The 27,760-nt window shown below is 45.0% G+C and overlaps 1 protein-coding gene across 6 annotated transcripts; it reads right to left on the bottom strand.

The window, feature by feature from the left end:
• Nucleotides 1–231: 231 nt before the first annotated feature.
• ARHGEF40 (Rho guanine nucleotide exchange factor 40) lies at nt 232–23,282 on the bottom strand. 6 transcript variants are annotated; one of them, XM_051980383.1, is made up of 24 exons: nt 22,531–23,277; nt 19,303–19,500; nt 17,546–18,788; nt 17,270–17,434; nt 16,973–17,093; nt 16,434–16,530; nt 16,276–16,356; nt 16,046–16,165; nt 14,872–14,967; nt 14,592–14,707; nt 14,254–14,380; nt 10,090–10,212; nt 9,793–9,936; nt 6,786–7,396; nt 6,391–6,625; nt 5,841–5,927; nt 4,910–5,125; nt 3,726–3,896; nt 2,864–3,041; nt 2,599–2,703; nt 2,230–2,373; nt 1,557–1,687; nt 925–981; nt 232–794 (listed from the first exon to the last, which is right to left on the bottom strand). In XM_051980383.1, the coding sequence occupies exons 1-23, from the start codon at nt 22,531–22,533 to the stop codon at nt 940–942; spliced, it is 4,554 nt and encodes a 1,517-aa protein (XP_051836343.1). In that variant the 5' UTR covers nt 22,534–23,277; the 3' UTR covers nt 232–794; nt 925–939. The 6 variants fall into 6 exon arrangements, with proteins under 6 accessions (XP_051836343.1, XP_051836344.1, XP_051836345.1 ...); XM_051980384.1 differs by having other exon boundaries at nt 232–789; XM_051980385.1 differs by having other exon boundaries at nt 232–419.
• Nucleotides 23,283–27,760: the final 4,478 nt, after the last annotated feature.

The following is a 27,760-nucleotide window of genomic DNA, read 5'->3' as shown; positions in this document are numbered from 1 at the left end:
ATTTATCTAGCCTTATTTGTATGTCCTATTAGTTGTAGGATCAAAGCTTTGATGGTAGATTTAGATTGTAGAGGGCTTGTAGTTCAAGCATTTTTCAGATTAGAAGTCCAAAGTCACATAAAATGCCTTTTTTACTTAAAATTCAGTTTTATCCATTCTGGCCATGGGAATAATTCTGGGAAAGTGTTCAAATTAAAGTGTTGTCTCATTCATTCCAAGAGACTAAGAAGATTTCCTGTTTCCAGGAGATGACTCCAGTAAATACATTTAATATGGCAATAGTAATTATAATAACATAATTACATAGAAGATACTTTCAGGTTCCCCAACCCTTTCCTCCCACAACAATTTGCATAGTTCTGTCTCCTGTGATGGTCCATTTCCCATAATACTCCAGTTTGCCCCGAAGAGATGATTTCCTTTAGGGAGGAGTAAGGGATGGAAGAGAAATAAAAAGTTGTGGGTAGAGGAGTACTGGGCATGTGCAGTGATATATTTTCTAGAGGATGGGTTAGGATTAAGGAAGAAAGGGAAGAGGGATAATTGCTCCTATTTCAGGGTTTCACTGATGAGCAGATGTAGTCACCTTGGGTCCCGCAGGCAAAGGCACCAAGCTAGGAAGAGCAAGGGGTAGGGGGGAGCAGTATAATAATGCACTGGTCCCTTGACCCCTCTTTCCCAGAAAATAAAAATGAAAGGAAGAAGCATGACATTCTCTCATGCCTATATTATGCCTCCACCCCAACCCAAAATGTCCTTCAAAGGTGGTGCTCCTGTTGCATTCTGGACCTACTCTGCAAGAAAGAAGAGTGAAAGTTGAATAGAGGAAGAATTGATGCCTGGGAACTGGGGGGTAGAGAAGGGTAGCTGGGAACATCTAAGTGGAGGGGAGTGCTGGGTGGGGAAAAGGATCTTATGACTCACCCCAGAGCTCCAGGGTCACAGAGGAGTGGTGGGATCACTTGGGGCTCGAGTATGGCTCTAAGAAAAGAGAAACTTAATGTGAGCTAGAAAGATAACTTTTTAGCTGTTCCCCTACCAACCCTGTACCTTTTTAATAATATTAGCTGAGATTTAATATAGTTCTTTATAGCCATAAACACTTTGTATATATGATCTCAATTGATCCTCTCAATGTCTCTGAAGTAGCTAGATGTTACCAGCCTCATTTTATAGATGAAGAAAATAGGAGTCAAGGAGCATTAAGTGTTGCCTGAGGTTACACAGCTAGCAAATAGCAGGCCAATTTACCACTGAAAGCTAGCCTGGATTAGTTCTTGGAACTAGAATCTGGTATTGTACCACTTACACCAAAGGGATCTCCCTATATTTTTGGATTTTGTTAGTTTAGCTTAAGCCCTACCCTAAGTATCATTTACTTTTTTTCTTCCACCCTGCCATTCTATTGCTTATAAAATTCTCTCCTGTATCTAGGAATATTTTGATCTCTGGTTTAAATTGTGAAGGACGACGTTCCTGATTAACAAACTCTATGAATGGGAGAAATCACATATAAAGAGATCATTTCCAGACCTGGCCCCATTGTAGGAACTCACCGGGCGGGCAAACCCCAAGATCCCTCCACCAGGCAGAAGAGGGGTGCTGCTCCTAAGGTTGGAGTGCTGTAGGCTGGGGCTGCTTCTTGCTCTCGGGGACACTTCGCCAGAAGAGTCCGGTGATTCAGGTGCTGGAGGGGAAGCTGGGATGAGAGCAGTGTATAGAACCCCTCCAGATTACCTTAAGCAACCAGGCTGTAGAAGCATAGAGGAAAAACTCCCTAGCAACAGGAAGCTGTGAGTCACCATAGCAACCCGGTTGCAGGGGAACCCTCCCCCAGTAAAAGGCAGGAAATTGTCAGCTGCATCATTAGAGTAACCAGGGAAGAAGCGACAGGAAGCTGTAAGTATTGCCATGGTGAACCAGGAGAGCACAACAGGAAGCTGAGGCAGTTTCCATAGCGACCAAGGGAGAGCTAGAGAGAGGGGTATAGAGGAACGGCTCCTGAAAAAATAGTCCGCTGTAAGCGTCGCCCTAGCAATAAGGTAGAAGGTACTTCAGGATTGGGAAGGTGTACAAACCCATCACAGCAACAAGGCTACTTGGCTAAGGCAAGAAAAATCTCCCAGTTACAGGCAAACCCTAAGCATTGCCATGGTGAACTAGCTGTTAGGAGCATCCAGTTAGGGGCATCGCCAGGGTGCAGGGCCACTGCTGCTCATGGTGCCTCACCCAGGGAGATCTGCTTGATGTCCAGGTCCCAGGCCTCCTCCTCGACGCGGGCCGGCAGGGAGCAGGCTCCGGGGGAGAGGCAGGGTAGGGAGGGGCCGACATGCTCGAAAGAAGAGACAGCCACGGAGGCCCGGGTTCGAGCAGCTGCAGAAAGGGGGTTGTGTGGAAGGGAGGGGCTGGGTGTTGTCTCCCCATAATGCTCCTTGGTCCCATGGAATGTCCCTTAGTCCCACAATTCCTAGAAAGATTTTGCCACGCCTCTTTATCTCTTACCCACCAACCCCCGTCTGGGATTATTCCCTCATCTTCAAGGTTCTGAGTGCTTCTTGGGCAAGGAGGGAGGGAGGAAAACTTTATCTTGATCCTCACCTCTCCCTGTGAGCAAGGCACTCAGGGTCCTCTCCCCAAGGGCTTTGATGTCCAAAAAGGGTTTGTTTCCAATGCCCATGGATACCATCTGTTGCACTCGAAGTTCTGGGAAAACAGGGACACTGTCACTTCTCCCTCCCTTCTCACCTCTGCTCCTGCTTGACCACCAGCCTCTTGTCAGCCCTCCCCCTCCCGCGTCTTTTGCTCCTTCTCTACCACCACCCTCCCTTCAGTCTGCTTGAACTCCTAAGCTTTCTTCTGGTACCCTTGTTGTGGGCTGCCTGTCTCCAAAGTAGCTGGGCAATGGAGCTTGTCCATTTGTGTTTAATCTCAGATGAGGTGGCCTGAAGTGTGTATGCTTCCCGGGAACGCCGTCTTCGGAACCACAGCTCAAAGCAGAGCCCGCTGTCCCCAATGTTCTCTGTCAGCCCCATGTCTGCAGTCTGAAAGGGGAAAAAAGGAGACGAGAGTGAATAACTGAGCAGGTGTGGAGAGTGAATAACTGAGCAGGTGTGGAGAGTGAATAACTGAGCAGGTGGTACATCTCATACAAACCAGACCTCCAAGAGCCTGAATGTAGCTTTAGAATAAAAACTGGAGGCACAGAAAATGATTCTAATTCTATTGATTCAGGTCTTGAGCAAAACCATAACTGTGGAAAACAGCAATAGCACCTGGTAACTAAGCAAGAATTTTGCATCATTCCCTTTGGTTAGTCACTCTGGTCAAGTAGTATTTTCAGTGCCTATGTATTCTACATCAGAGGTATCAAACTTTTCACTGGCAAAACTCCTGAGTGCAGCCAGTTAAAATGTAATTGGGAAATGTTTAATAAATAATGTTTATTTGTGATTTTCTAAGTCACTATGTGGCTTACAGAGATACTTTTCTATTTGAGTTTGACCCCAAGGTTCTAGATCACAAATTATTATTCTCATTTTATCCCTGGATTTCCTGGTGGTAGGTACTGCTCTCCTGAGCTTGGTTCAGCATTTGAAATCCTGACCAATCACTGGTTGACTCCAGGACAAGATCTATTTCTAGATTATTCAAGTCTCTGAACTAGGGTAAGGTTCTGGAGAACTCTAAATATCCAAGGAAAGAAGGATGCCCCTATAGAGAAGTACCTTAAAGGCCTGCTTGTAAACAAAAATCTCAGGTCCACCTTCAGGGCTCTTGAGTTTACTAAAGAGGAGGAGATGTTCAAAGAGGAAGACATGGCGCAGGCATTTTCTCCTCCCACAGAAGACAGTGAAAGGATCTCGGTGTAGCAGCTGCCCCTGCTCCTTCAGATCCAACTGATGAAAGACAAAGGAGAAAGGTTAGCCTATCCTTAGTCCTAGCTCAAAATCTTATGACTTTATGGCTCCTTCCTTCTATTTGATTTTTCAATTTTGTTTCTTTTTTTCCATCTGTCTTACTGGCCCTATTTTACTTAGTTCCTTCCCAAATGCCCATTTTATTTGTCTCTTCTGTTTTCTTTTTCTCTATCTGGAGATAAAAATTAGACGACCTTGCAGGTGGAAGCAGGGACGTTCAATTTGTAGGAAATAGCAACAGAAGTAACTAGAACCTGAAGGAGACTTTTTTTGGGGCAAGTGTGGATAGTGTTGGGTTCTCTAGATAGAGCCTAGGAAGTAGTGAAGCTTTTGGCTGGGAATCTTAAAGTCAAAGCAACTTGAATTTAAGGTTGCTTTGAAAAGTCAAACATTTTGTATTTCTACAGGGAGTGTTCCATCCCAGTCTTGGGTAGAGGAAGGCATGGCACCTTGCAAACTGCAGTTCATATTGCTGAAAAATGCCATTGCATTCTGAAAATCCTAGCACTCTAAATTCTTGTAAGAAAGGAGACAAAGAATTAGAAGGATCTGTTCCAAAAAAGAGAGGGCAGTGTTGAAATTTGGTGGAACTTGATCTCAGGGTGAAGAAAAGAGAAAAAGGAAGAGGAAAATTGAATGGGCATTGAGATGGATCTAAGCTAGTAAGGTAGGTGGAGAAAAAGGTCTGGAATTGGAAAGTCAAGTAGAAGGAAAAAGAAAGGACTCATAGAATCATAGGATTTTGAGCTAGAAGAGGCCTGAGAAATGATTTACTTTCTTTTCTTTCTTTCATTTTTCTTTCTTTTCATTCTTTCATTTTACAGCTGAAGAAACTTAGAACTAAGGAGGTGACTTGACTAAAGTCAAATAATAAACTAGCAAGCAGGATTGAAACTAGAACCCATTAGTCAAATAACAAACTATCAAGCAGGACTGAAACTAGAACCCATTATCTGTCTCAGAGTCAAGTGGATGTTGGTGGCTGCTTTTACCTCACAGCCACGAATGGCCTCCACAGCCAGCAGGTCCCGGCCTCTGTCCTCTTGGTCCCTCAGCAGCTGCAGAGCAGCTGCCAGAGCTTGACGTTCAGAGCTCAACTCAGTCCCTGTCTCTTTCAGCAACTCCTCCAAGAGTTTCCCATATCGAGCTAACTGTTCCAGGGGTTGCTGTACAAATCTGGGCAGGTAGGAGCCACTTTCTGTGGAACCCTTGGGTGGGGGAGGAGACAAAAGAGGTTCATGGTGAAGGTCTGAGGCATTCATTCAATGAGCATATGGTAGTTGTATTCTGGAGAGTCAAGGAGTGCCACCTGAAGAACCAGAGGACTCTCCATCCTTCTAAGAAGTGGGTTTCTCCTTTTAATGTCTTAGAGAAAGGTTAGGGAGAGAGGACATTTAGAAGATTATTTTGCCCTCCATAATCTGATGAGGAATGGAATGAGTTAAATAATCACATACTATATTTCTATAGCATTTGTGCTTTCACATCTATGATCTTAGCTGATCTTTACAGCCCTTTGAGATAAGTAATTGGAATTCCCCCTATTTACTGGGATGAGGAAACAAACTAAGAGAAGTAGCTTGTTTATATTCACATAGTCAACTAATTATCCAGTAGAAGTGGGGTTAGAAGAGAGGTTTCTTCACTTCTGTCTGCCCAATGCTAGCACTGACCTTATGGACTTGTTTCATTCCTCAGAAAGTCTTGAGCCTTTCTCTTTAGCTTCAGACATCTGGCAGTTCCAGTGCCCTTTCCACTACACCATGTGACTCAGACAAGGTACAAACACATCTATATGCCATTAGAAAGACTCCATTTTTTTCTCCCACTCTGGGACATATGTATAGATAGAGGGAAGGGGTGGTGGGTATGTTCTGCCTCTCTCAATCCCATTGCTGTCATGGATCTAAAAAGAGAACTTACTTTGTTTGGGGTGTTGAGTGCAGCCAGGCCAGCTTCTAGTTTGTGCCGATGTTTCAAATACTGAGCGTACAGATTGAACTGGTCCCTCTGAATTAGGAAGAAAGTAAGTGATGATTGAACTGGTCTCCCTGCGTTAGGAGGAAGGTGGTTAACAGTAGCCCATGAAAAACTGGGTGATGCAGAAAAAGATGCTTTCTACTCCTGCTGCCCCAAAAGGAAAATGGGGAACATCAGGAGATATTTGGGCAAAAGAAAGGGACCGGATTTATGGAGAGACTCCCCACAGAATATAAATATAATATAATACTAATACTGGAGATGACATCATTTACATAGCAGTTCAGAAATAGATGGAGAAATAGCTTGAGGGAGACCTGAGAGAGACCTTTAGAGGCACTTGGGAATGGAGAGTTTTAGAGAATAGGCATTGTGCAAATGGCTCAGGAGGATGTGGCTTGGGAGAAAATAAAATTAGGGGAAATGAGGCTTTCAGAAGCAGAGGCCATGGGGAAATATTCAGGGAAGTAAAAGACCCTACGTGACCACTTACATGCCTCAGGAAACAAGCCCCAACTCGAAGAGGGTGGGCAGCACAGCCTTGCAGCTCCCGAAGGAAATGCACCCGATGGAAGTTTCGGAGTCTCTCCCGAGCAGCCAGGACTGCCGTCCAGTCAGCCCGAAGCTCTCCTGTCAGCTCGGACCCTGTTGGTGGCACTGGTTCACCCAATACTGTTACATACTCTTGCTCACAGGAGATCAACTCTGACACCAACCGCTGCTGGGCGCTGGAAACACAGAACTGGGGTCAAGGAGTGTCATCCCAGAGCCTGGGGGGGGCAGGGGCACAGAGGGGTGCCAGGGGAGCACCTCCCCCTCTCTCCCCATCCTGGGGCTGCAAGGGAGCGCAGGTGGGCAGAAGGTGATCCAAGGTGAACTCTGACTCACCTGATGCTTCTCTTGCGTTCCATCCGAGGGGTGCCAACCCCCCAGGGCCCATCGGGGACTCCAGCTCGACCCAGCAGGACATGTTCCCTGGGCGAGCAGGTCCTGTCCACCACCTCAGTGCTGCTGACCTCTAGGCCCCGGATCAGGACAGCTCGCGTGGTCCCAGGCCGGGGCTTGCCTGGAGCCTCAGGAGCAAGTTCTGCCATTTCTTCCTCACTGTCTTCCCCACAGGGTGCCAGGGAAGAGTGGGAAGGAGCTGATCGGGGGCCAGGGCTATTGGGGAGGAGCAATAAGCTGAGGCTTCGAGAGGGGCTGAGCGGGTCCTGTTTGCTTTTGCCACTGCTGGCACTGTCTGCCCGACGCCGGCAGCGGCCTTGTGGACTTGTTTCATCCCCCAGAAACTCCTGAACCTTCCGTTCTAGCTCCAGACATCGGGCATGGCAGCGGGCCCATTCTCGGAGTGCTGCTGGGCTGCCCAATTCCAGGGCCAGAGCCCTCATTTCTTGGAAGGTGCCAGCACTGGGCACTGGGGCCAGGGCCGCTAATACAGCCTCCTGACCTGGTCCTGCTCCTGCTAATTTTGCTGTTCCTTCATCCACCCATTCGTGGGCCTGTAAAGACAATGGAAGAAACATGGGAGAGGAGGAACCAATGAAAAGCAGAGAAAGTGGGGATGAGAGATTGGGCTCTGGCTCTTACTTTAGTTGATTTCTTCACTTAACGCCCATCCACCTTCACCCAGAGCTTTTACAAGAATATTAGTCATGCCCTGAGAATACTCTGTTCCAGAGGGCCAGTCAGAGGGCACTGATTTTCTTTCATGTCTCTGAGGTAAGGACCACCAGACATGTAAAGAAAATTAATTAATAATTTAGACTTAGAATTGTGGGGTTTACAAAATGTTTTTACATTGTCTGATTTGAATAAATCCTTTCAGAGACATGGTAGGCCCAGTGGAAAGAAAATAGGGAACAATGGTCTTGGCATTAGTAGACCTGGGTTCAAATCTCTGCTCTGCCACAGACTATCTGAGTGATCAGTGGCAAATCTCTTAATTTCCTATGCTCCTTGTTTGGAAAAAAAAAGGGTGGGTGGGTGGGTGGGAGAAACACTAGTTGCTTCAGAGAGCTGCTTTGAGGAAAGTACTTTGCAAACCTTAAAACCCTATATAAGTGGGAGTGAAAATTCTCTTAGTTGATCCAGTCAATAATTCTAAAAGGTAAGGATGCAAGAATTATTATCTCCATCTCTTCTTAAATGAGATGACACTCTTCCATATTATATATAGTTGGTGAGTGTCAGAAACAGGAGATGAACAGTTTTCTCTCTGGTCTTCAACTGTGCCTTTTGGATCCTTCTTTACTTATAAACTTATTCAAATCTTCTCATGTGACCCTACAATCCAACTATCCTACAGCTTTCTTTACTAGCCCAAATTATAAAACTTTATAAGGATTAATCCTTACTTTATCTCTCACTTACCTCTCAGTTTCTCCCTTTCTCCTTTTCTCCCTCCCTCCTTCTCTCTCTTCCTATCCCCCCCCCCCCCCCCCCTTCTCTCTTTAGGCAATCAATGGTTTTCCTGGAGTCATACTGCTATGAGGTGTCTGAGGCTGGATTTGAATTAAGGTCTTCCTGGAGGTTGGGGCTCTATCACATCGCCTAGCTGTCCTTCTCAAACTCCTTTAATTGGTCCTTTGATCTCATCATTCAACTAAAACTTCAAGTTTGATAAAGATCTAATTTCTAAATCCCAGTGATCTTTTCTTAGACCTCATTCTTCTTTAAGTTCTTTGGTATTATTGACCATCATCTCTTCCTGATTATTTTTTCCTCTTTGACTTTGGGTAAAATTGTTCTTTCCTTGTTCTCCTTCTACTAATCTGACCATGTCTTCTGCTCCTTTTCTGGATCCTCACCTCTCTAACTCTGGACTTTCTTTTCTTTCTCTACATGATCTCTGTTGGTAACTTCATCAACTGCCATGACTTCAATTACAATCTCTGTGCAGATGATTCCCATATTTACATATCCAGATCTTATCTCTCTGCTAGGCTTCAGTGCAGCATCATGAAGTACCTACTGAACTTCTCTGAATGGATGTCCATAGATATTTTAAACTCAATGTGCTCAAAATGAAACACATTATTTTTCTGTCCAAAGTTACTCATTTTCCAAACTTCCCCCCTTTTTTTTTTTTGCTGAGATCACCACTATCCTTCTAGTTATCTAGGGTCATAATCTTCAAGTCATCCTATATTCTCCATTCTTTCCTGGCCATCCATACCCAATCAATTGTCAAGTTTTGTTGATTATTTCTCCATATTTCTCCCATCTGCTTTCTCTCTACTTATATGCCTATACCCTAGTTCTGGCTCTCATTGCTTCTTTTCTTAACTATTGTAGTAATTTCTAATTGGTCTTTTAACTCTCATCTCTTTCCTCTCCAATTTATAGTGTCTGCCACACAGCAGGTGCTTAATAAATGCTTGCTAACTGACTAAATCATATTCCAGTCAAGTTGGCCTACTATTCATTTTTGAGCGAAATTCTATTTGTCTCTATGAGTTTGTATAAACTATCTTCTAGCCTATAATACACATCTTCCTTACACTGGGTTTGTGAATTCTCTATTTCTTTTCAAGATTCAACTCAAGTGCCATCATCTATAAGGGGCCTTTTGTGATACTTCAGTTGCTAGTGCTCTCCTAAAGCCTCCTCCTGAAATGAACTTTGTTCTTTCTTTGTGTGTATTTTGTATTGGCTTATCTAGTATATGATGTTGTTTTCTCTCAATAGAACATAAACTCCTCAAATTCAGGAACTATAGAATATTTATCTTTATATCTGCATTGTGAAGCAGAATATAACCCGGCACATTTAATATGAACCTAGGTTACCTGATCCCCTAATCCAGCCCTATTTCTTCCAGAAAGGGATATAGGAAGAGAAGAAAGACAATGAGGAGAGAAAACAAAAAAAAAAGAAGGGGGAGGATCAAGGGTACCTGTTGAAAGAAACGGTGTAGCCGGAGGGCCCGATGGAGGCTACTTTCTACTTGTTCCAATCGCTGCTCAAAGTCATCCAGGGGCTGCTGGGTGGTAGCGTCCTCCTCCTGGGTCAGGGCCTCCCGAGCCTGGGCCAGATGCTCCTGGAGAAAGTGGGGGAGGGGGAAGGAAGAGTCCACTGCACACAGTCTCTGCCTTGATCTTTTAAGAGCTTTTCTTCTTTCCTTCCCCACCAGATTTTCTCTTCTTTGTCGCTCCTTATTTTTAGGTGCTTCAATTGGTCCTCCTTGACTTACCTGGGCTTCAGAACTGAAGGCTTGGAAACGCATCTCTGACTCCTGTAGGGCAGGGAGGGAATCTCCAAGCTCAGTAAAGCTCACCAGCTGCTCTTCTCCTGGACCAGAAAGCCACTGTAACACCTGAGAACAAACAGATTGGGAAGAGGAAGCACCAAGAAACAAAGTACCATTATGGAAAGAATACTGAATCCAGAAGTATTGGATTCTGATTTATTCTAACTGTACCATGAAATCTTGGACAGATCCCTAACACTAAATTTCCTCATCTGCAAAATGGGAATACTAATATTTAAAAGACTGTAAGAATAAGATACACTAAATCCCAGGGTTATTTAGAAGACCTGAGGTAGGCAAGATATATAACTGAGCTGACTTGAATTTAGGTCTTCTTGACTCCCAGCCCAATACTCTACCCATTGTGCTACCTAGCTGCTCCAATGAAAGATACTTAGAACTTTATTTTATTAAAAAAAAGACTAATGAAGTTTGGGTTTTGGGGTCTTTTTAATGTAAAAAAATACAAGTGTGTACACTTATCAGGCTCTTTCTCAGAAGGGTGCTTGACTAGTTTGGCAGTCTACAGGATCCTAGTCTACAAGGATCCTGTGTGTAAGGAAGATGATAAACAGATGTTATTAAATAATAAAAATTAGAATATCTAATACTAGCACAGTATAATGGAATAAGCTTTGGACTTGGAGACAGAGAAAAGAGCTTCAAGATCCACTTAATAATTATGAGAACCTGTATTAGTTACTTAATCTCATTTGTAAAATAGGTTTCCTATCTCACAAGATTGTTGCAAAGGGAAATACTTGTTAATATTAAAATGCTATATAACTGTAACATTTTTATTATATCTGACATTCATATAACAAACGCTTCATGGTTACAAAATGTTTTGCCTAAATTATCTCATTTGAACCAGACAATTCTGGGAAATAGGTAGTACGAGGATTCTTATTTTCTTTTTTATTATTATTTCCAAATAAGGAAATGGGAGATGATTTGCTCAATGTCACTAAGTTAATAAGTGCAGTTTAGATTTCAATGTTGTCACATAGGGAGCCCAGGGTCACTTTCTTGGTATTAGCTATGAAAAGTACCTCAGCACCCTCATTTTACCTGGAGTTGAGAGAGTTATTACTATGTTAAGTCTAGGCAATTCAGCCATTGAGCCTGGGACTATGGAATGAAAAACAAGTGCAAGTATAAGGGTCGTGGTGTACTTAAGTAGAACAGTTAGAGTTCTCTTCAGGACTCTTGGCCCCAGAAGATTAATGGTCAGAGAAGGAAGAAAGCATTTCTGAGTGGCCTTTTTAAAATGGGGATTAATATTTTTCAAGACCCTTTTCCCTCTTGGATTGAGCTTTCTTCCTTTGGGGTCTTAGGTATTATGATTTTTTATGGCTTCTAGATTTAAAGCTGACATTGGGTAGAAGAAGGTGGTAGCTGGGAAGTTTCAGGCATCAGCAGACTTTCCACTGTACATAAGATACATAGGGTCTCTCAGATACTAAATCCATTAGGATGTCTGATTTTCAAATCACAGAAGATAGTTTGGTAGAGTGGATAGTTCACTGGACCTTAATTTGAGTCACATTGAATTCCTGGCTCTTCCATTTCTTCTAGCTGTGGAACTCTGAACAAATCATCTAATTTCTACATGTTTATTTCTTGAATAATATATAGATAATAAAAATTACACTAGAGAGTTGTGAGAAAGGCACTTAGTCAATAATAAAGAATCATATAAATATGAGCTGTTAGCATTATTATCAGTAGGATCTTCAAAGATCTCAGATTCAAGCAAGGTGGAAAGAAGGTGGGAGGGAAGATTGATGGGACTAATATTTCCATTTAACATTAGGGAGGGGAAGACTTGATTCCTCAAAGAAAGCTTGATTTCAAGAAGCCTATGGAGGGTGAAGAGGGAGTTTTAAAAATAGCCCTTTGGGATTGGAAGGCAAGTCAATATTGAAAAAAAAACTGTCAATATCAGGGAAGGAGATCTCCATATGGAAGGGAAAAATTAGACTTGTGAGTTGGCTTCTAGAATGCAGAAATGAGAGGCTAGCCTGGGGGAGCAGTTTAGGGACAATCTGGTCAGGGTATGGGAGGGGATATCATGGGAACTCCAGAAAAGATTCCTCAGGTTTACTTATTAAGGAAAAGGATACCATAGATTTCAAGTTGGAGGGAACTCAGAATGAGTCCAACTCCCTCATTTTAAAGAGGAAGAAACTGATGCTCAAAGAGAATAAGTGACTAGTCAGGAATCTCATAACTAATAAATGTCTGTGGCTGATTTTGAATCTATATCTTCCCATTTCTAAATCTGACACTCTTGCCATTATATGTCATTTCTTTTGTCTTTTTGTAAATTCTGGGATTGTTTCATTTATTAAGATGATTCCAGTGGTGTGCTGGTAAGTGTTTAACAACTAAATCTCAAAAAAAATGTTCACAAGACACATTTTAAAATTTAAAATGCATTGTAAACATTTTCTCCATTACTATCTTAAGTCTAAACAATTAATGAAACAAATCAAACTCCATTTGGTATCATTTACTGATTTCTGAGATATAAATACTCGCACTGAAAATTTTAAAATTCTCCCAGGCTGATCTGAGCTAGCTCTGACATGTCTCTGGCTGAATTATTCTGATGTATGATGTGATCAGAAAAGTGTATATAGTAGTTCTGTTTACTATAAGGAAGGGAAGGGAATCATTGGCTAAATTATTACATTCTGTCTCAGGTCCTTTATGGGTCTCAGTTTCTTCCAGTTTTTTCCTTTTTGAAATGTCCTCTCAGGCTTTCCACCTTTTAATCTAAGATGCCATGATTACATAGTAAGGACAGAACATAAAAATGGCAAAATTTATGTAGTACCTACAATGTACCAGTACTCATTTTGTCATCACAACAATCCTGAGAGGTATTATTATCCTCCCTTTATAGATTAGGTTAATTAGGTTATATAAACTTAGCTTAAATTACTTGTACAGGGGCACACATCTAGTTAAGTTTCTGAGGCCAGATTTGAATTTAAGTCTTCCTGGAGTCCAGGTAGCAAGGGAGGCCATGTTCCTTTTGGCTGGGAAACCCATGATATGGCAGCCAGATCCTTCATGATTCTAAGTGGCAAGGTTACCTTCCAACCAGAACCACCTCCATTTTTGGCTTTGGGGTTTGCTACCAAACTTCATAGATCCGTTTTACTCAACAATTTTTAAGTACTTAATCTAACTTGATTAAATGTCAGATTTTTTTATAAGTGGTGGGTATGGAGCCAGTGGATCCCAGACTAAGAACCTCCACTTAGGTTCAACCATAAACTCTTCAACGTTGAATGCCTTTCACAATCTGATCTCAACCTACTTTTCCAATCTTATTACATATGACTCCTCTTTCTGTACTCTGTAGTCGATTCAAATTGATTTATTTGCTGACCCTCACAATATATCACATCCCCAGTCTGCTTGCTTTTCCATGGGTAATTGCCTATGCCTTTCATGCACTCCTTCCTCTTCACTTCTGAGCAAACTTAACTTATTCAAAACTCAGCTCAAGGGCTACCTCTTAGAGGATTTGGTCTTTGCTGATTCTCCAGGGTGTTAGTGCTTCTTTATTGAAATTTCTTTGTGCTTACCTTGTCTTCATTTCATGTGTTTTACATCTACTTAGGATTACAGATCTGGAACTGGAAGGGACCTCCAGCTACCATCTAGTCTAGTTCACTTTTATAAATGTTGCTTCTTATAATGTAAATTCCTTGAGGGTATTGTTGTTTTTGTTTTTATAACCCCAGAATACCTGGCTAGACTCTATGTCTGGCACATAATAGGTTCTTAAAATGATCTTTGTTAATTGATTGAAAGAATCAGGAGTCTTCAAATGGGGTTAGTAGTAGAAGAAGAGGAGCAAAGTAGAGTTTTGGCAAGGCAGATCTCAGAACTTAGGAAACCAAGTCCATGTAAGGCCCCAGGAGGCTCAGCACCTTGAGCTGAGGTTCAGTTATCAAGGAGATTTAGAAGGAAAATCGAAAGTCCTGGGGGGGGCAGGGGACTTGTCAAAGGCAACTCCTTCAAAAAGCAGAATGTTTTATATCAGTGCCAAGAACTAGGAATGGTGGGAAAGGGAGGACTCTGGCTCACCTGGAGGAGCCTGTGCTGACGTCGCTGATCCTCCTGTCGCTGCAGGTAAAGGTTGGACAGACGCACAAGCTGGTGAATGGCTTCATCCACTTCCTGGTACAGAATGGCAGGGCCTGGGCCCTCCAACCTGAGAGTAAAAGTGGGGATGTGAGGAAGAGACTGTCTTTGGCAGGACTCTACCTCTGACTCAGACCTGTGTCCTTAGCCCACTCATTCAGGACCCCTTGGGGCCCCCGTCCCGGCCAGGCTGGTAGGCCCTCTGCCTCCCTCATTACCTCTTTTACTCCTCAGTTTCACTCCCTGCCTCCTCCCTGTCCTGCTCGGCCCACTGCTCTCACCTGCTGCTGTGGGCCATGCGCAGCCTCATGAGAATGGCTCCTCCATCCCGCTGCAGTTCTGCCAGCCGGGGATCTGCCAGCACCTTCAGCAGGGGCTCCGGGCTTCCCACTTTCACCTGCAGCGAGAGGGACCCCTGAAAGAACACCAGCCCACCCCCCTTCTTTTCCACCCCAGTCCCACAAGCTTCTCTTTTCCCATGAGTTAAGGTTCCCCCATTCTCCTGCCCTGGGATTCCTACCTGTCCTCCCTCCTCTTTTCACCCTCCCTCTGCCTCTGTACCTCTCCCTCAGGCTCCACGGCCCCTTCGAGCTCCTCAATGGCCTCCCGAACGGAGCGAAGCACATCGTGGCACAATTGGCATAGTCTTGCTACTTCCTGGAAAACCCACGCACACACAGAGACCACAGAAGGGACAGAGACATTGCAGGCAGGTGCTACTTGTGATGAAGAGCCCAAACCCTAAGACAGGGTAGCCTAACCCTAAGAGATTTCCTCACTATATCAGAACTGGAGGAAAACTTGTAGAATCTTAGTTACTTATAAAGAAACTGAGGCTCAAAGAGGAGAAATAATTTACCCAAAGTCACACCGCCAGTTAGTGTCAGAACCAAGTCTCAAACCCAAACTTCCTCAGTCCAGGACATTCATTGCTCACAGGGTCCCTCCCCTGAATGCTCTTCCTCTTTACCGCTCATCTTTCAAGGCACAGATCAAACCCTACAGCTGCCATGGTGGGAGGGTCCTCCCCAATAACCGCTGGCTACCCTCCGCTTTTTAACTGTTAGTAAAGGTCACTCCTTAACCATCTGCATCACTCAGAGGCATTGAGTTATAGAAATATTTGATCATGGGAAGCATCTTAGAGACACCTAGAGATTAGAAGCCTCTCAATCTCCTTTTGCTCTCTCATACTGCCTCCTATTCCTATATTTTTGGGAACTTGGTATTTAACACAGGACTTTTTTGTACTATCTTGCATTATTCTCTATTTGTTTTAAGTTCATATATCTCATTCTCCCCAATATTACAACCTTTTTGAATGATAACAGCAAACACTGATGTAGCCATAAGGATTTACAAAGCAGTTTACAAATTTGTAAAGTAGGTCATGCAAATATCCTCATTTTACAGTTTAATGATGGATGTTTCAGGAGATCAAGTGACTTGCTTACGAGTATTCAGCATGGTGCTGTTCAAACCAACCCCTAAATCCAGATTATCTGACTCCAAGTCCACTTCTCCTACTATATCATACTAGATCTTATCAAGATTTTTTGATACCCTTGAAATATCTTAGTTAAATGGTCAGTAAATAATGTTGAATTGAATTCAGTCTTGTGGCTCTGAGGTAGCCCTCTGCTCTAGGCTGCACCCAGTGTGGATGTCCTGGCCATGGGCTCATGCCTATAGTAGTACCTTTCCTTGGCTGAGGTAGGAGGAAAGATAATCTTACCCGATGTGTTTCTGTCCAGCGCTGTGGAGAAGGATCATCCCTGTGACCTCCTAGATCTTTCTGTAGCTCTTCAGGCTTGGCCACAGTTAGTAGGTCACTCTCTGACAGAAACTCAGCACCCTGTGGAAACGCTGGGATCAGATGGAATTCTGGATCTAGATATATGGTCAACAAGGTAAGCCATTGTGGGACTCAGCCATCCCTCAAAGTAGGGCTCTAGTAAATCATACCTGAAGATCATTGAGCTCAGTGGGGGGCTCATTCTGAGTTAGAATCATCAATCGCTGTATCACAGGATGCTTTTTGGAATCCTAAGGGAAGAGGTGGAGCAGGTCAAACCCTGGGAGTTAGGGAATCTAGGAGGGAATTACAGATCTAGACTGGGTACCTGAAGGTCACTGAGAACAGGCATGAGCCCCGGTGGAAGCAAGGGAGCACACCGAAGGTCCAGAAGGACAGAAAACCCCAATGTCTTCAGATCAGACCTGTGTGGGAAGGGAAAATTAATAAAGTCTCATCGTGAGGTTAAGGCACCATAGAGTCTGAGCCTTTGGTTTTAGTCCATGAGAAAAAAATCAGAGACAGAATATAAATAACCAGTGTCTGGGGTGAAAAATTTGCCTCTAAGAGGGAGTGTCTTCAAAATCATGGAGTCAAGTTTCTTGAAGCTCTGGGGAGATCAGTGTTCACTGTACCTATAGTGAAGGAGTCAGGATATGGAAAATTTAATGAGTGTCCTATATATAATACCAGGGTCCTCAGAATTCAGAAGGATCATTGAGATAAAAGTCAGTGGGCTGAGGATGGTGTGTTTGTGTGTGTGTGTGTGTGTGTGTGTGTGTGTGTGTGTAATTTTGCCATTGCTGTAGAAGCCATGAAGTCATCATCTTAAGGACGCAGGGAGGTCAGCACTTGGCCCCTATTTACCTGAGCAGCGAATAGAGGTAACAAAGAACGATGCTCATCTCTGCTTGTGTGGGTGGAGGCTCAATCGGAGGGCATGGTGGAGTGATGGTCAACAGGGCCCGGCCACTCTGGTCCACCCCACCTGTGGACAGGAGGTGGCTATGAAAAGGGGTCAGAGATGACAGGCTGATTTTGGTGAAGGTGCAATCAGTCTTTACATCCCTTGGCTCTCCCCACAACATGGCCTCCTTTCCCCTCACTGGTTCCCTCCTCCCATTTTTTGTTATCTTCTCCTATTCCTTCACTTGAAGCACTCACCAGTCAGCATGAAAAATCCAGATGCCATCAAGTCCCATGTCATACTGGAGTCATCACCAGCCAAAGTCGGGACATTCCCTTCGGGGCTCCTGCCTTCCTTGTCCTTCCCAGCCTGAGACGGCGGCATGAGGGGACTAGATGGGGGCTCCTCTGGGTGGGGGGATCCTAAAGGGGTAAGAAGGGGGTTGGCCTGAGGTCTGGATTAGAGGCTGCTCCCCGGGACCATGTCCTTTCTCTACCTGCCTCTGTTCCCCACTGACCTCCCCGTAGTCTCACCTTCTGCAGCAGCCATGCTCTGTGGGGTGGGCTCTGCTTCCCCTCTCCCCTCTTCTGCAGAATCACCAGCAGAAGAGGCAATGAGCTCTTTTTCCTTTACTTCCTCCGGTTCAGGGTCTGGTTCTAACTTAGTCTTTTCTGCACATTCAGGGTCTTCTTCTTGTACCAGGCTGACTCCCGAGAGCACCATCTCATTTGGGGTGATCATCTGGGCCTCCAGATGATCTATCTTTTCTTTGGTCCTGGGGCTTGACGGTACACTTTCTGCCCCCTGCCCAGCAGTTCCTCTGCCTCCCCCGCGCTTCTTCCTTCTGTTTCCTTTGCCTACTTTCCGGGGTGTCCCAGCTAGTCCCTCATCCCCCTGGCCTGGCCCATCCCCACCCTCATTTGGTCTCAGAGGGAAAGGATCAGCCTCCCCTCCCAGTGCCTCAGCGGGGAGTTCGGGAGCATCAAGCGTTCCTTCTTCTTGAGGGGATTCGGCTCGAGGGGGAGAGCCAGTATTGACTCCGGTGCTGCTCCCTTCTCCCGGGGGCCGAGCTCCATCTTGACCCCGGGGCACTGTCCCCTTCTGGTGCAGCCACGCTCGGTGTCGTCTGTGCCGTCCCTTCCCGCCTGCGCCTTTCCTGGCAGGTACAGTTTGAGTCCTGGAGAGGCCAGGGGAGCTTGTTGCATCCCCTGGACACCCTCGGGATGGCAGGGTCACTTCTAACAGCTCCACATACTCGCCCTCGGGGGCTTCTGCAGGGGCATTGTGCCCATCCCCGGGGCTTCGAGTGCCCAGGGCCTCCTCGGGCGGAGGGGGGCTGGAGAGCCCCGGGGGTGCTGGGGGAATCTCTGGGGGCAGAGAGACCGGGCGCTGTCCTACCATGAGGCTGCCTTTGTGCACAAAGCGCGGGCAGATGAGCTCAGCCCAAGGCAGCCGCTGGACCCCTGTGGGTGATGCCAGGAGGCACGTGGTGAGGCGCCCAGCAGGGCGGTCTTTGTTGATACCTTGCAGCCACTCGGGGGTGAAAAGGTAGGCACAGGCTTCTGCAGGGACTGGAAGTTCCTGCACCCGTCCACCCCCTGGGGCTAAGCACTTGAGTGCCAGGTGAGGGGCTCGTGCCACCGAGGGCACGACTTGCAGGTAGAAGTCTCCGGGTCGAAGCAGCTGCCAGGGCAGAGCAGCCAGCTGTACCACCACCTGCTCATGCAGACAGAGTGGCCAGCCCTCGTGAAGAAAGAGGAAGCCGCTGTACTGGGCCTGGAGAGAGAGGGGGAGCTGGAGGTCAAGGGGCCCCTAGGCTGGTCAGCAGGCTGTGGAGGCAGAGTGCATGAGAATAGGGGCAGAGAGGGTAAGGATGGGTGGAATAAGGACAGTCCTGTCCTCGGTCATTATTTGAAAAATACAGACTGAGTCTTAATGTGGCAAGAGTACTGTTCAGTGTTCAGGAAAGTCACATTACAAGCAGTTAGTTTATATACAGAGGTAAGTTCAGTATTGAGGGATAACGGACGTGGCTAGTATAACAGTCATAGAATGTTAGCCCTGGAGGGAAATCGAGACCAGAGAGCCCAACCTCTTGGTTATATAGATGAAGAAAGACAGCTGGTTGCTCTCTCTGGGGAGTCGGTCTCTGAGGGGAGGCCAGTTTTTCTGGCCATATCTGTCTCTGGGAGTTCGTTTTGCGAGGGCTGGTCCCTGGGATGGGTAATTAAGCAGTCGGTTTAGAGCCCAGGGAGCAGACATGCATGCATGCAGGCAGGCAGTAACTCACACAGGCCTCCTGTTGGATTCGGGCAAGAAGATGTTTAGCGGGCACCAAGAAATCCAAGGCATAGCGCAAAGCATCTTCTCGGTAGGTACGCTCTACCACCTGGAACACCTGGCCCAGCAGCGTGGGTGCAGTTGCCTCAAAAGGTGGATACAGTGCAGCCAGAGTGCTCTGTACACAATCTTCTACTGGCTCGGGCTCCTGGGAGAAGGGGAATCGGAGAAGAAAGCAGGGGGGGAGCTCTAGAGATCAGAAGGTTCAGGGGGAGGTGGACAGTCTGTCCACAGGTCTCTCTGCTGGAGCAGACTGGTCTGGTCAGATTTAATGCTGGAGAACAAGGATTAATTGGTCTGGCTGTGGCTGGCCAGGGGACAGAAACAGAGACATGAAGTGGTGTAGCTCCTGGGGAGGATGTGGCAATAACCCTATGACTACCTGACCTTGGGAGCGCCACAAACAATGCTGCTGTCAGATAACAATCTGTGGGTCAGTAAAAAAGTTTCTGAGAATCCAATACTCCTCAGTTCCACCTCTAAGACCACTCCTCAATTCTACCTCAACCATAGAATTCAATAATGGGTGCAATCACTCTTGAATTTTACCCCTAAACCATAAAATTAGCATATCAGTGATTTGGAGAATATGATTTTTTCCCCTTATTTTTATAAAATTATCTTCTTGCTCCAGATTCTTTGCTAAATTCCCTGGGAACTTAGCCTACTGTTAGCAGCATAATAAATCTTTGCTTCTTAAATTGGAGACAAATTGAGTTTTCAAATTCTTTCACCATACCTGTGACACTCACCTAATATTGTTGGGGTATCTTCTGCCTCAATATACATAAATACATACATACACACATACACACACATATAATCAGTGAAGGGTTGAGAACTAGGACAAATTATGCTTTGTCCTAGTTCTCTATCTCCACAAATGAAACACTTTTTTAGGTAGGTGAAATTAAGTTCAAATGAACATTTTAGGGGTTTCTTGGAGGGGGAATGGGTCACAAAAGGGTTATAAGGGAAAGAAAATCAGGGAAGGATTTCCCATTGCATGTGTGTAGGACACTTGTAAGTTGGGCCTGACTACTAGCATCAGCTAGCTTTACCAGCTGGTTTACCCTTTCTCTTTCTAGCCACAGTCCTTTCTCTGAACCATCCCCCCTTTTTGATCTCTTCTGCCCACACACCAGTGACATCAATTCCAAGTACCCCAGAAGTAGCTCTTCACAGCTCCATCATCAAGATCCTTCTCATATGCACGATATCCTCTTTCCCTTCCTTGATGTTCCAAGTAAGCTAGTTTAATTGTGTGTGTGTGTGTGTGTGCGCGTGTGTGTAAGAGTTTACATTGAAATGCCCCTCCAACCTTTAAATAACCCTAATCCACAGGAAGGAGGCACCTATAGCCATAGAGCACCACAGATTTTTGTCATTTTCGTACTGACAAATGGATTAGGAACAGATGGAGAATAACTAGACCTGACAAAGGGGGGTACCTAGATAGGCTTGGACCTGAAGGCATGTGGAAGAGCTGACTCCAGAGTCTAGCAGAATGAATAGGTGTGTGGATGGGAAGGGGTGGTGGAGCTTGAGAATGGGGTGGGGGTGGGGCCAAGTGGGCGATAGGCTCAGAGGCCAGGAGGGGAAGGGGGAGCTGAAGCCCAGCCAGGAGGCAGCTGCAACCCATTAGGGGCGGTGAGCTCATGGCTGTGTGAGAGTCCCAGCCACAGGAAGCAGCAGCAGAGGGAGGGGGGAGGAGCAGTCTGAAGAGAGGGGGACTGGGAATGGAGAGTTTGGGAGGGTTTGGGAGGGAAGTGACAAGGCTGGAACGAGAGAGAAGACTAAGGGACTGGGTTAATAACCCCTGGCACTCTTCCCTCTTTTCTCCCTGACAGATTGTGCCCTTCCTCTGTGAAGTGTGACTTTTCCTAGTGGCGGTACCCCCCTTCTTCCCCGAAGTCCACTCTCCTTCTGGCAGTACCCCTCCCCCATTCCTGCAGCAGGCGCTCCCCCTGGCAGTGCCTTCTTTCTTTCAGCAGTGAGATTTCCTGAAAGTAGTCTGCAGCGAGTTCTCCAGGTGGCAGTGTCCATTAGGAACCCCTCTCTTCCCCCAGAGTGCACATCTGCCTCAGTTCTCCAAAAATCCTCATCCTCCCCACAGTGTGAGCCCTTGCAGCTTCTTTTAGGGCAGTGTCACCCTTCTCACTGCAGCGTGCGCTCCTTTGGCCGCGTAGCTGTCTTCCCTGTGCCATTCAACTCACCAAAAGTGTCAATCACCTCCAGTGTGCTCAGCTCCACACGCAACATATTAAGAATCATAAAAAGTTTAAATAAAATATAATCCCTTCTCTTGACGTTTCCAGTTTTGGAGAGAAAACTTACATAACCACAGAGAATTAAAATATACAATATTAAATGATAAGAGCATTTACGTGTGGAACAAAGGGCTTCATAAGCTTCCCTAGGTGATGCTTTCCTTCCTCTCTCAACTATGCCACCTGGGCTAGTACTCTCTGCAGTCTCAGCTCCTCTGCATCTTTTCTCTTACCCTGTTTACTTTTCCATGCCCCTACGCCAGCTACAGCGGTGACTGGTCCTCTTGGGACCGGATGGGTGGGCCTCCCCTCACAGGACCGGGGACTGAGATGGAAAATGGTGTTTGCAGGCAGGTCCGTTCTCATGGCCTGGCCGACCCTTTCCAGGGTCATTGCCAGGACCTGCTCCCAGGGGCCCTGGGTGGGATAAGCAGGGGGACGGGAGGGAGGGGGAACTGGAAAAGGAAAGGACGCTATACAGCTCGAGTAAATCAGAAGCAAGGAGATCCGAGAGTAAGAAAAGGCAGAGGAAAAGGCAAAGGATACGGAAAGCACAAATCTGAGCATAAAAGAAAGAATGGGAGTGAGGTGGCAAAGTCCAGATAAAGGAATAAAGAATAAGAGAAGAAGTGAGGGGGTTAAATGGAGGGAAAGGAACCAACTGGGAGAGGCAGGCAGCTCTAGACCCAGAGACAAGGAGACAGAAAGAAGAGGGAGGAAGGAAAGAGCGTTCCGTTCTTTTCCGAGGTGGAGAACTAGAATCAAAGTAAAAGCGAGATCAAGGACAGGCAGAGGAGGCAGCGGGACTGGGATTGGGACTTGGGATCGAGAGGCCCAGAGGAGAGGGTGGGGGACAGAAGCAAAGAGCTGGGACGGAGAAAGGGTTTAGGCTGAAGTGTAGGACTCACCATGGCTCGGGGCACCGGGCCCCAACTCGCGGCTGAGTCCAGGCGGGGCCGGGGCGCACCGCTTCCCTTCCTCCGGCGGCTCTCACTTGGTCTGGCTGGGGCGGGGGACAGCTCCGGCCCCGGCGGCAGTAGCAGAAGCTAAGCCCGGGCTCCAGCTCCCAGGCCGCGGGGCTCCACTAAGGGGGACCGAGACGGCCGCCCCGCCCCTAAGCACACCCCCTCTAACCTCCCCCAGTTCCCCAGACTCGCTTCTCTGCGACTTGATCTAACGGGAGATGTACAACTCCCTGGGACACCTCAATCTCACTCCGCCCATCTACCCAGAACAGCTACACACGTATTCTCGATTCTCATCCATCCCAGATCCCAATTAATTTACTCAGGATCTTAACCCACCGGACAGCCAGACTCTCCCAGGGATTCCCCTTTTGCCTGCTGACTGGTCTCCTTCCCTCGGGTTCTGCTGGGATCCGACTCTCAAATAAATCTGTGGGACTTGGGGTGAATCTTTCCCGATATCCCCTCTCCTGGAGGGCTCGGGGCTGGGGACCACTTATCTCGAAACGCTACATTGGGCCATGTTTTCCCCTCCTTTGAGTCTCGATTTCTGATGTCCAGACTTGGTCTGAGAGTCTTCTCATAAATTAAATATCTCTTGGTGATGGACGGAGGGCAATTAGGGGACTCCACAGCCACTGTCGGTACAATTCCATCTTCTCCACCCCCCTTCTTTCCCGCCCACTATGCTCGGGCCTCTGGCAGCTCTGCTCGGACAATGAGGTTCCTGTGTCCCAGAATGACGAGGTGCGTGGGTGTGGATGGAGAAGAAGGGAGGGCCAAAGAGTTGGAATAGAGGGCTGTGGTTGAGGGGGGTGCGGATTCTAGCTCAAAGTTTCTTCTGTAGTCACTTCTAATTTTTCTATGGCTGTCTCTATCCATTTTTCATCTTACTTTCTTCCACCCCACTTTGGTCCTTTGCCCAGAGGGCCACCAGTCAGGGCTGAATGAAGATTAGGGAAGAAGGAGCTGGTAAGGAATTCTTAGGGCTTGAACACTTCTTGCTTCCTTCAAGAGAAGACAGGAAGTAGGAAACATTCTATCTTGAAATTCTACTGTGGGCCAAATTTCCCCCTCATTTAGACATCTTTCTGATTTTTAGTCTTGGCCTGACGGGCCTCCTCCAGACTAAATGTTTTATGATGTTGGGGGGAGGAGGGAAATCAGGGATTCAGAAGATATCTGATATCCATAAGGGTAGTCCAGATTTATTTTGGGGAGGGGGGGCAGAGGAAGGAGAAAACTAAAGCATGTTTTGACACCAACCCATCTGTCCCATACCATCCTTTGGTCCTTTCAGCCAGCTATTCTCTTTATAAGGTAAGGGACATGATGTGGGGGTGGGGTGAGAAAGCCTGATGGAAACATTTAGAGAAATATTGATCATACCATCCTCTTCTCTATTTAGGAAGAGGGCACATCTCTGGGAATGGTTCTTCTGCTGGATTCCAAGTTTTAGGGAGGAGGGACATAGGAGAAGAAGGAGACATAAAAGCTTCCCTGGGTGAAGAGAACTGTCCACCTCCACTGAGATCCAAGGCTGGAAGTTAATGCTGCTCTTCTGACCTAAGAAACCAGTTCCAAATTCTTGTGGTTCTTGGAAGTAGGGAATTTTCTTATCCCTTCCCTTTGTTTACTCCCTGGATCTCTCAGTATAGGGCAAACATAAATAGAATCCAGGTATCCCAGTTTCAGTTTCTGGAGATCCGGATTCTCTTTGTCCCATAAGAGAAGTAGTTAAGGAGATATGTGTTTTATCTTATTAAAAAATAGCTTTTTTCCTTTGTTCCCTAAAGGATGAATGTAGAGAGAGAATCCTTCGATTCCCCTTACAATGACTGACTCCTGATAGGATTTGGATTTCTTTCCAATAACCAGTAGTCTTTGGATCTTCTGATTGTCAGTTATCTTCTAGTGTCAGGAGATGCAGAGGCCTCCAACATGTCTCAAACTGCCAATAGTGCCTGGGGAAAGAAATAAGTTGCTTCCCCCTGGTGGCCATTCTATTAGTCTAGCTTTACCTAATACTTATCCTTCACGTATCTGTCAAGTACACTACACTCCCCCACCTATTCTCTGCTTGTCTGCCCTAACAAAGTGTGTGCAATCTGAAATAGATTCCTTTCTCACCTAGTTCCTTCAAGTTTTTTTTTTTTGCATTGCCAAACTCAATAAATTGTGTTAAACATCTCTTCAATGCTACACTTTGTGTTAGACAAAATAGAAAGTACTAGAGGTAGAGCCAAGATGGCAGCATAAAGGTGGGAATTCCCCTGAGGTTCCCCCAAACCCTTCCAAATATCATCAAATAATGACTAAATAAATTCTTAAGTGTTAGAACCCCCCAAATATGGAGTGAAACAATTTTTCAGCCCATGATAACTTAGAAGACGGCAGGAAAAGTCTGCGGCATTGGGGTGAGAATGGTGCATAGCCCAGCACAATCCTGGTGCCAGCAAACCAGGAATAGACATTGGGAGCCATTGAATCATCATCATCACCACCACCACCACCACTACCACCATCATCATCATCATCTTCAGCAGCAGCAGCAGCATCTCCGCCCCCCCCCCCCCGCTCCCCACCATCACCACCACCAGTGACTTTCTGAATTCTCAACCCACAGACTGTAAGGGGAGCAAACAACTTGTCAGAAAGCGATTACAGGGATCTCTAAAGCTAGCATGCTTTAACCATCCTCAAATCCTAGGTGGCAGTCCCAAGGTGAGGAGAAGCATTAGCACACCAGCCCTAGTAGCCATAGTGGGAGTCCTCTAACATATCCAGGACAGAAAAGAGTGGTAGTGGTCACTCACAGACCAGAGCATAGGCTAGGAGAGTAGTAAACTCACTTCTTCTTAGACCTTCCACCTTGAAGAAATGAAAACTTACAAGTCCTTAGAATTATCTCTGAAAACAGCTGCACAAACCTCCTGAAACTTGGGATGGTGCACCCTCCACCCTGAAAGCAGAGCCCTACTTTAACAAAGAATTCAAAGTTAAGTAAATGTGAAAATGAACAAACAGCAGAAAAAAAGATTCTGATTGTAGAAAGTTACTATGGTGACAGGAAGATCAAGGCACATACTCAGAAGGTAACAAAGTCAATACTCCTACATCCAAAGCCTCCAAGAAAAAATGAATTGGTCTCAGAGCATAGAAGATCTCAAAAAGGATTTTTAAAATCAAGTAAGAGAGATAGAGGAAAAATTGTGAAGAGAAATGAGGGTGCTGGAAAATCATGAAAAACAAGGCAAAAACTTGGTAAAGCTTGGTAAAGAGACACACAAAAAAGTACTGAAGAAATTAAGACTTTAACAAACAGATTAGACCAAATGGTGAAGAGAATATCAAAAACAAAAAAACAAACAAAAAAATGAGGAGAACAATGCCTTAAAAAACAGAACTGGCCAAATGGAAAAGGAAGCACAAAAGCTCAATGAAGAAAATAATTCCTTAAAAAATAGAACTGAACAAATGAAAGCTAAGGATTTTATGGGAAATCAAGAAACAGTAAAACAAAAGCAAAAGAATGAAAGAATAGAAGTCAATGTGAAATATCTCATTGAAAAAACAATTAACCTGGAAAATGGATCCAGGAGTGATAATCTAAACTATATTAGACTACCTGAAAGCCATGATCAAAAAAAGAACCTACACAACATCTTTTAAGAAATTGTCAAGGAAAACTGCCCTAATTTTCTAAAACCAGGGAGTAAAATAGAAATCTAAAGAATCCACTGTTTACCTCCTGAAAATGATCTCAAAATGAAAACTCCCAGGAGTATCTTAGTCAAATTCTAGACCTCTCTGGTCAAGAAGAAAATATTACAAGCAGCCAGAAAGAAACAATTCAAGTTAAGCCACAGTCAGGATAACACAAGATTTAGCAGGACTTGGGACATGGTATTCTGGAGAGCACAGGAGCTGGGATTAAAACAAAAAATCATCTGTCTAGCAAAACTGAATATAATCCTTGGCGGGAAGGGGAGGGATGGATATTCAATGAAATGGAGGACATTCAAGCATTCTTGAGGAAAAGACCATAGCAGAATAGAAAATTTGGCTTTCAAATACAAGACTCAAGAGAAATACAAAAAGGTAAATAGCAAAGGGAAATCATAAGGGACTTAATAAGGTAAAACTGTTTACATTCTTACATGGACAGACAATACTTGTAACTCATAAAAACTTTCTCATTATCAGGGCAACTAGGGAGGTCTATATATAGACAGAGGAAACAGGTATGAGTTGAATGTGAAGGGATGATATTTTAAACAATAAAATTGAGGGATGAGAGAGGAATGAATTGGGAGAAAGGGAAAAGGAGAGGTAGAATGGGATAAATTATCTCATACGAAAGAGGCAAGAAAAAGCTTTTATAGTGGAAGGGAAGAAGGGAGAGATATAGAGAGTTAATGAACTTTACTCTTCATCAGAATTGGCTTAAAGAATAGTATAATAATAAAATAATAAAAATTGTGTTTAGAAATCTATGTCACCCTACAGGAAAGTAAGAGGGGAAGGGGTTTAGTGAAAGGGAGTGATAGTGATAGAAGGGAGGCCAGATTGGAGGAAGAGATAGAAGCAAAACACTTTTGAGGAGGGACAGGAAAAGGAGGGACTAGAATAAACAGGAAAGTACAATTAGCAATAGTAATAGTGAAAAAAAATTGAAGCCATTTTCTTTGATAAAGACCTCATGTCTCAAACATATAGGGAATGGAATCAAATTTATAAAAATAAGATCCATTCCCCCATTGATATATGAACAAAAGATAAGAACAATTTTCAAATGAAGTAATCAAACCTATCTATACCTATATGAAAAAATGCTCTAACTCATTATTGATTGGAAAAATGAGGTACTACCTCATACTTATTAGATTGGCTACTAGATATTTTCTCAATCAATAGAGTATAAAATCTAAAATAAAATAGATCCTGCTCTCAAAGGTTTCTCTCATAGTCTATTATGGAAAAAATATATAAAAATTACATAACAAGAAAAGCTGAGATTTAAAAGGTCATATCATAAACAAATTAGAAGAACAAGGAAGAAAATACATTCATAATTATGGATAGGGGGAGTTAACTAGAGAAAATCAGAGAAGATGAAAATGGAGAAACTCAATTACATAAAATAAAAAGATCTTGAATAAATAAGACTGAT

This window comes from Antechinus flavipes, chromosome 2 (genome assembly GCF_016432865.1).
Source record: "Antechinus flavipes isolate AdamAnt ecotype Samford, QLD, Australia chromosome 2, AdamAnt_v2, whole genome shotgun sequence".
Classification (NCBI taxonomy): Eukaryota; Metazoa; Chordata; class Mammalia; order Dasyuromorphia; family Dasyuridae; genus Antechinus; species Antechinus flavipes.
This window is presented reverse-complemented; position numbering and strand designations above follow the sequence as displayed.